The sequence below is a fragment of the Biomphalaria glabrata genome, chromosome 10 (assembly GCF_947242115.1).
Source record: "Biomphalaria glabrata chromosome 10, xgBioGlab47.1, whole genome shotgun sequence".
NCBI classification, from domain to species: domain Eukaryota; kingdom Metazoa; phylum Mollusca; class Gastropoda; family Planorbidae; genus Biomphalaria; species Biomphalaria glabrata.
In genome coordinates, this window is record NC_074720.1 from 10,750,474 (window position 1) to 10,760,185 (window position 9,712).

Here is a 9,712-nt window from a genome sequence, read left to right on the forward strand (position 1 = left end):
TTTCTTTACTAGCAGAAGATTTGTAAGTTATAGTTATTCATACCATGATGTATTATGAAAGTAGCAATATCTTGTCATTTAAGAATATTACAGCATGATATTTTATCAAATCCTCAAACAAATTACCCTTGGAAAGTAGGTATTTTTTTTTTAATAATTTCTTCATTAAAATCTACATAATTATGAACTTATTTTTGTTAATGAACTCTGAAATCTATTTACTGAATTTACATGCGACAATTTCTAAAAAAAAACAAAAAACCACCAGACAATGACTGAAAACATTAAGTCTAGCAAAACCACAACATCACACAGTTCAAATATACTCTAACAGAAGCACAAACACAGATCTTAGAAAACTGTACCTTTAATTCTTAAGTTTAGAAAAATATAGGAAATTAGTTGATGTATATGCAGAATGACAGAGATGAGGACTCATTGTTCTTGTAGTGTAAAAGTTCAAAGCATGTTTATAGGGATGAACAAGTCAGCCATCAAGGCATACTTCACCTTGCCCATCAATGTAAATAACCAAATATAAGTGAGAGAACAAACCTACTTCCTTTTTTCTTTACTGTATATGAAATTCTATAAATGCAAAATATTATATAAAATAATATATAAATTACAATGTTATAAAAAAAACCAACAACAACCATGGAATGATATAAAAATAAATACACTCATCTCACCACCCCTTGCCTCTAATATACAGGATTAAAAAAAAAGACACGGAACAGACCTAGACACGTGTATTTCTGAGGGATACAAATGTGACACAGTACTGCAGAGGGCATTGATCCAAGACACAAGAACCTGCCATGTATAAGTTCAATACGTTTTGATTTTCAAAAAAAAAAAATAAAATAAAATACTAAGATACTGCAGTCTAAGGAGATCTCATGTTATGCAAGTGAAGTATTTTAAAAGGTCAAAGCTAGACTCATTAAAATCTTTAAATCTTCACACATAAAAAAAAATTTGTTCCTGAGTGTAGGAAACAAAATGTTCTATCATTAGTGTTCCAATCTGCATTTTGAATATTTCTAATTAGATCTAGTATTGGTAGAGTTTCACGAAAATTGATGGACAAAATGCTCTTGACACTTTAGTAATGTTTCAATCTCTAATATTTGACCAGATCAGTAACTTAGTTCAACGTAGAGGCCACAATCTGACATTGAACAAAATAGCATAAGAGAAGCTTTTATTTGGCGAGCCAAACATAATCATAGAAAGTTGTATAAAAGTAACAATAAGAAGCAATCTTTGTTTATCACTAACATAAGTAAAAACCTGAGGTACATTAAAAAAAAAAACTCAACCATTTCACATATACACAAACTTAGGCATGAAATATACAAGTTGACAATATATCAGACATTACACTGATAGTACAATAAAAATGCTTTTATTGAGGAGGAGGTCTGCGATTTGCTGCCCTCTGTTTGTCAAAGCGTGCTTCCATTTCATCTAACACTCTAGGAGTGTATCGCACCACTAGTTTCACAGTTCCTGCAAGTAAAAATATTTTAATTTGATAGAGTCTGATGTAAAAGATAAAGTCAAGCTTCAAGGTCACAACTTAAAAAATAAATAATTTTCTAGTATAAATAACTTGAAGGTGATTTTGTTTATGTCCTGGCAGTGCTACCTTATGATTTTGACATCCCTACTTTTCAAATAGACTCATCTTGAGGTGAAAGAAGTATTTACATGATAATGTGAGGATAGTGAAAGAATGCACAGATTCAAAAACAACAGGTACATTGAAAACAATACAATTCAACTGAAAGAACTTGTGTACAAACTTTAGGATCATGAATTTATTGAGAAAGTGGTGGAAGTAAAGTGTAAACATTTTAATCGATGACATATCAGGAGTTAAATTTCAATAAAATCCTTAATTTTAATAAGCAAATTTCAGGTGTGGTCAAGTGTACTGGCAGAATAATGTAAAGTGTTGTCTTCTAATTGAGAGTGACTTGAGGATAGCAAAGAACAGGGTAGATCAGAATAGAGAGATGTGCTAAAGCAGGCCAGGGCCCTCCATGGACTGTAGCGCCACTGGGATGGATGGAATGATGTTGTCTTCCAATTGAGAGTGACTTGAGATTGCAAAGTAACATTGAAAACCCAGTTGACAAATGGTGACATGAATTTCAGTCACATCTACAAAATCACAGTTGTTCCAAGTAAAACAGTATCATGTAATGTCAAAATAGCTGCAAAAAAAAAAAAAGGACCACAAAGACAGAATTCAAATTCTTATTCCTTCAAGATAATTGCTTTTTTTTTTAATTCTTTACTTTTCCAGAATTTCTATAAATATTGCATATGCCCTTTAATAAATTATCTTAAAATTAAATTTTCAAAATTCTTTTGAGCTTTGAATCTTTTCCATTTGTGTTTCATCAAAAACTATATCCTTCTCAGTTGTTATATAATGCCTGCAACACTGAACAACAATAGTTCAGGAACACTAGCTAAGCACACAGTAAAGCTAGCTAAACTTGGAAATGAGGGGAAAAAAAAATCTTTAAAGGGAAACTGATTGTTTTTCAAATTTGTGTTATTGACATATTTAAATTCTGCGTAAAAAATTGTAATAGTAAACATTTTACCATTTTCTATTTAAATGCTTAGAAACATTTATATTTAATAAATTAGACAGGAAATTCTTGACATCACCAAAAAAAAAAGGGAATTCTTTGAGATTTTGTTTTTAGGTTAGGCATACGCCACTTCCCTCAACAATACTGAAAAGGAAACTAGATTTAACCAATCGTATCGCTTCATTCTTACAGTAGCTTTTAGCCTTAGTGACAGCCTAGTCCAGAGCTATGGTACAGTTATATATATAGAGAGATCTAAAAGCCTTAGGATAACCAACTCAAGAAAAAAGTAACATTTTCATATAAGCCCCTCCCTGTCCTAAAAAGTAAATAGATCGTGTGTCTGACTGATTCTATCAAACTAGTCGGTCATGATAAGACAATCAAGCAATAGACAGTGTTTGTGTGTGTTGAGTGGTCAGACGAGAAAATACATACTGCCATGGTTAGTCAAGCATGTAAATCTACTTTAACACGCATTTTTTTCTTTGCTTACAATATCTAGATCTAACTGCATAGATGAAGATACACTTTTTACAAAAATGTAAACTTTACTGTATGGTCTCCCTTTATACAATAAGTCAATAGATTATATTAATAGGTTAGTGTGACGTCACATAGAAACCTGGTGAAAATCTGATTGTTTTCGATGCGCAGGAAAATTACATCAGAAAAACATCAATTACTAAGTTATTATTGCAAATTTTTAAAAAAGAATAATACATTAATTATCTGTAAATCAAAACACACATTATATATAAAAAAATTGTCAAAACCATAGGAGTTTCCCTTTAAAAAATTAAACCAGCATTTCTAGTCAGGATATTGGTTTGAAACAAAACATTCTGACCACACTTCAGCTACACCATCCATAATATTAAATACTAACCATGAGCAATTTTCAGAAGTTCAACAGCCTTCTCATGATACTCTCCTTCCACAGACTGAAAGGGAAAGTAAAGGATTTTGTGTGTTTCAAAAAAAGCAAACAAAAAAAATATTCAGTGTGTGCATAACAAAATCATCAATTATACAAGAACAATCTTTAAAGTGATATTCTTTTCATTAATAAGCAAAGAGAACATTTCAATATAAAGAAATATAATTAACATTTATTAGAATATGTAATATATATATATATAGCTCAAATTACGACAGTAGGTGGTTAAAATTGTGATAACATAGATGGTACCAAAACAGAAAGAAACTGAAAAGAATTGATCCTAAAAATGATCAAGTTAGTATTTATAACAATACAGAACCCCCATATCTTTCTCCACCAGATTTTAAATTGCATTTGACCAGAACAAACAATAAACAATAAAATAAACAATAAAACTTAAAGAATGAATTAATAGAGATGATATTAAGGCTGGATAAAAAAAAATTATATTTATAATAGTAGGTTTAGATAAGTTGTTGTAAGTGATTTTAAATTTGGTTGCTATAAAGGATTTTTTTTTAAAGCTTACAACAGACTATGGTTTCCTGAAAGAATCTAAAATTAACAAAATGTATTATTTTCTGGCAGTAGATTTGATATTAGGGTCAATAATTTTACAAAGATAAAGATAATTGCTACAATAAATCTCTATCAGAGGCTTATAGCTTTACATATTAACTATCAAATGTAGTCTGCTCATAATAAAAATTAATAAAGATAATTTAATTTATGTAGTACAAACGTATGGATGGCTGCGTGGTCGTGCGGTTTGCGCGCTGGATTGTCATTCGGATTTATCGACGGTCGAGGGTTCAAACCCTGCCCGCTCCCATCCCCCGTCGTCCTGCGGGAGGTTTGGACTAGGAAGTAAACTATCTTCAACTCTGAAGGAACATCCGAAACATGTAAAACATTTTTACAAACGTAGCCTCAAGTCAGTATGAGAACAATCTAACTAAGTTTTGAACAGGTAGGTCTTTATGTTCTGATTGAATGTAGTGAAGTATGATTTGTTTAAACTCAATGGTCCATGCACTCAAACAGCCCACTCATCACTCAAACTGAAATTTTGAAATATATAAAACCAAAAATTGGGAATTTGTAGCTGAGATAGTTTGTGTGACCCCCAAAACAATGCTGTTTAAATCCATGCCATCAAATATTGTCCGGAATAACAGCTGCCAATTTAGTTTTTTTTTTCAAGAACAATAGTGGTTAATATTTTTTAAATATAAATTGCCTTACAAAGTTTTAACATTTTCTAACCTAAGTTTGATTATTTTTTAATATAAAAACTTAGGTTTAGCTGTCCATTAATAAAAATGCTATTAACATAAATACCAAAAGTACAAGCTCTGGTGCTCAAACCTCCAGATAAAAGTAAAGTGACAAACTCAGACACTATATACGTTTTGTATACCTGCCTCACACCTAGCAATAGACAATAAGCTTTACATCTCCACCTCTTGTAGAAGTAGAAAGAGAACTCACCTCTCCATTGACTGACAATAGTTGATCACCCCTCTTCAATCCACCATGCCTGTCAGCCACGCCTCCTGGAATAATTCTGGAAATATAAATGGGGGAGTTCTGCTCTTTCCCACCCATGACATTGAACCCTAGGCCTTCATCTGTCTTGGGAAGCTCGACAACTCTGGGGTGAGCATGTCCCTCACTAGCAGCAAAGGCAGCCACAGTTGCCTATTGTATGGTAAAAAATTTTTTTTTTTTTTGTTTGCTTTTGACCATTAAAAACAATACTATTTAAAGAAACAATTTATGACTACATCTAGAACATGAAAATCTGATTCAAAGTAAATTGGCAAGCTCAAAATAAATGAAACCGTCTTGATATATACATCATAAATATAAATGAACATTTCTTATTATGAAATTCCTTTTATTTAATAAATTACAAGTTCTCCCTTTTAAATGAAGATTAAATAATTTTGAAAAGTTAACATTGTTAATGTACAGTATTCAAACTTTTGCAACCTTTTTTTTTGTAAATGGTCAAACCAGTAGATGACATTACCTTAGCGGTAGCATTGGCCCTGACGTCAGCACTGCCGCTTATGTCTACAGTGTCATAAACATTCTCATAAACTTCTCTTACAGCATGTAAGAAATCACTTTGTAGGACCCTCTGCAGTGCCTGAAGTTTAGCCACAGGAAACTGTCCATCTTAACCAGAGAAAAATGTAAACATCAAATGTATTAGACAATAAATAGTTACCCACTTTTCTTAAAATAACAAGCAAAACTAATTTTTAATAATGATAGTTTTTAAAATTACTTACCTTTCTGAAGAATATCCAATAATTCTATAGCACGATTTATATCTGAAATGTTAAGAACATTAGTTATTAGAAATCAAAATTTAAGAAAAAAAAAAAAGCTTTGCGCTGACATTTTAATTGTAACTATCAATAATCAATTTAGTGGCTATAATGAGACCTGAATTTTATGAAAAGGGATTGTGTCGACGTAAATTTCGCCTGCATAAGTAGGAGGAACTCGAGTTGGAATCCCAATGTGGACTAGGAATTTTTAATTCAAGATTTTACTCAAGCTGATATATTTGTTTGCTAGGCACCCAAGGCTGCACAGAAACCTTCTAGATATCCCTTAATCCAATAGGTCAACATGGAAGATTTGCTATGGAAAAAAAAACAACTAATATTATATTTCTATATCTCTATCTGAAATCTGTTTTATTTTGTATTTTAATTTGTAGATCTCCTCTAGCTACATCTTGACAATCTAGATCCAACTAATTTACTTGCGCAATAGAGAATTAATAATAGAAATGCAAATGAATTAAAATTTTTGATTAGATCTTGACTTTAGGTTACCAGACATCTGCATTGTCAAAAGAAAATAGAAAGGAAAACAAAGCCTTAGAAAGGAGGACAAAAAAATATATTTAGAATTTAAATAAAACAACTCTATAAATCATTGAAAACTAGATCACGGTTTGATTTTTCTCAGACGAAGCAACATTCAGTTTGATTTTTTTTTTAATTTGTGAGACAAATGACTCTGATTGAGTCAATAAAGTGTCTGTTTCTCTCTTTTGTCCACTGCACAACTTAGTGTGTTGATCAACAAATACACCCTATCAAAAAATAAAACATTCACAGATCTTAAGGAGCTCTGAATTTATAATAACAGGTTTCAGATAAACAGCCACTGTTCATAACTGAGGTTGTAAAAATTGTCATTTATCTTTCTTTCAAAAAATTTCCAACTGCAATATTGGTCAAACCACTGGATATCTTTCACATCAATACTCTATTTTCAATACCATTTCTAAGGAATTGACTGTGTTAAAACCAGATTATTAAAATATGATTTAATTTGATTGTAGGCAAATGTGGAGAAGCAGGTCATTTTCTCATTTCAGATTTTCTAGTCTTTTTCTATTGTGTATATTCAATGCCTACTACTCTGTTTGTTTTGGATTATTCGGTAAATCAGTCTACATTGATTCAGAGCCATTTGTTATTGGGAGCAATAAGTTTGTAGCACTTAATAAAATAAGAGCTATAGTGACAAAACTTATTTTTTATTTAGCGGTAAAAAATTAACAGTTTTTTAAGATACAGATCCTACATATTTTTTTCTTAACATAAAGAGGTCAAGGGGAAAAGTGTGACAAGATTTGTAAACAAAAAAGGAATGAAAATGTATGCTAGTATGTCTCTAAAATGGTCTCTAGAGATCTTTTATTAATGACTATACTGCACATTTTGAAATTTGTAGTAAACTCCAATATAACTAGTAATCAGTATCATTTATAGATCTATTCTAATTAGTAATTGGTAATTTATGCATGCAGCTACATCTTAACAATAAACTTCAGAAAAACAAAAGTCACCAAATAAAATCTACTCTGTCCCCAAAGATCACAATGAATGGACACCCCTTTAAAGTGGTGGACCACTTTACATGAGAAGCACAGTATCAAATGATGATGCATCACTTTTGAGGGAAGTTAATAATCCTCTGGACAGGGCCAGTAAGGATCTGGATGCCTCAAAGTGAGGGTGTGACAGAATAAATCAGTCCACCTGCCAACAAAAATAAATGTCTGGCGTACCATCAGAAACATACAAAGACAAGACTCTACCACAATTGGTTTAGTGATGTTCTCGCAAATGCTGGCATGGACAGTATCTCTATAGGGAGTGCTAATATTATAGTTTTCATCTCAGCTATGCTTGGCAGGGCACGTATCCTATATGGGGATGACTATGCTAAAGGCAATCATTATTGTTGCTCAGATAAAAAGTAGTTTGCATAACAAACGTGCCCCAGAAACGCTTTATTATAAAGACCAGCTAATGCACCAACTTGCTATAACTGACATTCAAAAGAGCACCTTGATTAAGCAGTTCCTAAATGAGACAGCTGAAGGTTTCTTACAAAGACCAAAAGAAATTCATTGCTGATGTCAGAGGTAGAGGGCAAATAGAGATGCTAAATCAACCACCACTGGACAATCGTTCTGTCTGTGCTGGATGTGGCAAAATATGTAGGTCACATCTGGGACACATCGGTGAAATAATGCACTCCTCATTCAACTCATTGGATTAATTAAGAATTTAGAATGTTTATATTTAGATAGATATCTTCATTGCCTTAGTCTAGAATTTCTTGATGAAAATACTCTTGTTTATTAAAATAATATATTTTAAGTAGTCAATATAAAGAATAATTTAGATATTCAATATAAGATGAGGTCTAGAATCTAGACTCTTAGTCTTAGGTCTAAGTCTAGAAATTTTATCTAGAGATTACTAATAAGATCTTATTAGTCTTATATCTCTACTAGACTACTAGATCTACTACTACTAGGCTAGTGAGTACTAGTCTTATTAGTCTAGAATCTAGATTTATATCTAAATGCATGACTAGAATCACTAGATCTATATTTTGAATATTAGATATTAACTAGTATACACTACAATATACTAGATCTAGAATAATCTAGAATCTAGGTAAATTTAGAGTTTAGATTGACCTAGATTACCTAGATCAGGACCTAGGATCATGCTTAGTTAGTGTATGTTTCTAATACTAGATCTATGTAGTAGATCTAGATTCTAGATCTAGATCTACATGTAAAACTAAAAATATATTTTTTTTGAAGTAATTGCTGTATTTTACTACTGAAATATTAGATAAGAGTAGGACATTCTAATTCTATGTCTTCCTAGAACAGATTCTAGATCTTTACTCTATAGTGTTGATATATTATCTAATCTAGATCTATAGTAAATCTATACAGTAGGCTATGCTCTACACTACTCTCTAATAAAAGACTAATTTCTAACACGGAAGTGTGGTGCCCTTTTTGACTTTTTCGTAAAAACCAAACAAACTGAACTTCAAAGCCCGACAACTCTTCTAATTGCATGCTAATTGTATAGAATCTACATTTAGTCGAGGTCTAAAATTTTTTCTCTTCTTCCTATACTAGATTTAAAAACACAACATAAATTCATTTACATATAGTTTTAAAAATAATCACCTTTTTCAAGAGTCAATGGTTCTGATAACGCGGCCATTTTGATAAACAGGAAGTACCACAAAAATAATTGTGCTGTAAAGAATTTAATTTCTTTTTCGCTTTTTTACCAGGTCGTGTCCTCCGCCGAGTAGGCCTAGACATATTTGTGTGTGTGTGTGTTATCACTGTAATACTAAATACTCAATACACTATTGTTCAACATGCTATAACACAGATATTATTGTCGCGTGAACACGGTGTCAATTTACTAATTTTACCAGTCCTTTCACCGGCAACCTGAATACGGACCAACGACAGCCTTCCTCACTTCGCTCCAGATCCCAACTACAGTCTTCAGGCAACACAAAAGACGGCTCCTTAGTTTCCAACAATTCAGACTCTCCACAATCACTTGATACACTGTTCTTTCCTCTATCCTAGTGTCTTCCTGTTCTGGTTCAGACTCTCCACAATCACTTGATACACTCTTCTTTCCTCTATCCTAGTGTCTTCCTGTTCTGGTTCAGACTCTCCACAATCACTTGATACACTGTTCTTTCCTCTATCCTAGTGCCTTCCTGTTCTGGTTCAGACTCTCCACAATCACTTGATACACTGTTGTTTCCTCTATCCTAGCGT

The 9,712-nt window shown here is 32.1% G+C and overlaps 1 protein-coding gene across 1 annotated transcript; it reads right to left on the reverse strand.

Annotated features, from left to right (window-relative positions):
* Positions 1–351: 351 nt before the first annotated feature.
* LOC106074573 (protein lin-7 homolog C-like) lies at positions 352–9,244 on the reverse strand. The gene is made up of 6 exons (XM_056043394.1): positions 9,095–9,244; positions 5,859–5,900; positions 5,594–5,742; positions 5,050–5,259; positions 3,505–3,559; positions 352–1,515 (listed from the first exon to the last, which is right to left on the reverse strand). Exons 1-6 carry the CDS (start codon positions 9,129–9,131, stop codon positions 1,412–1,414), a joined length of 597 nt encoding a protein of 198 aa, XP_055899369.1. The 5' UTR covers positions 9,132–9,244; the 3' UTR covers positions 352–1,411.
* Between the last annotated feature and the right edge of the window lie 468 nt (positions 9,245–9,712).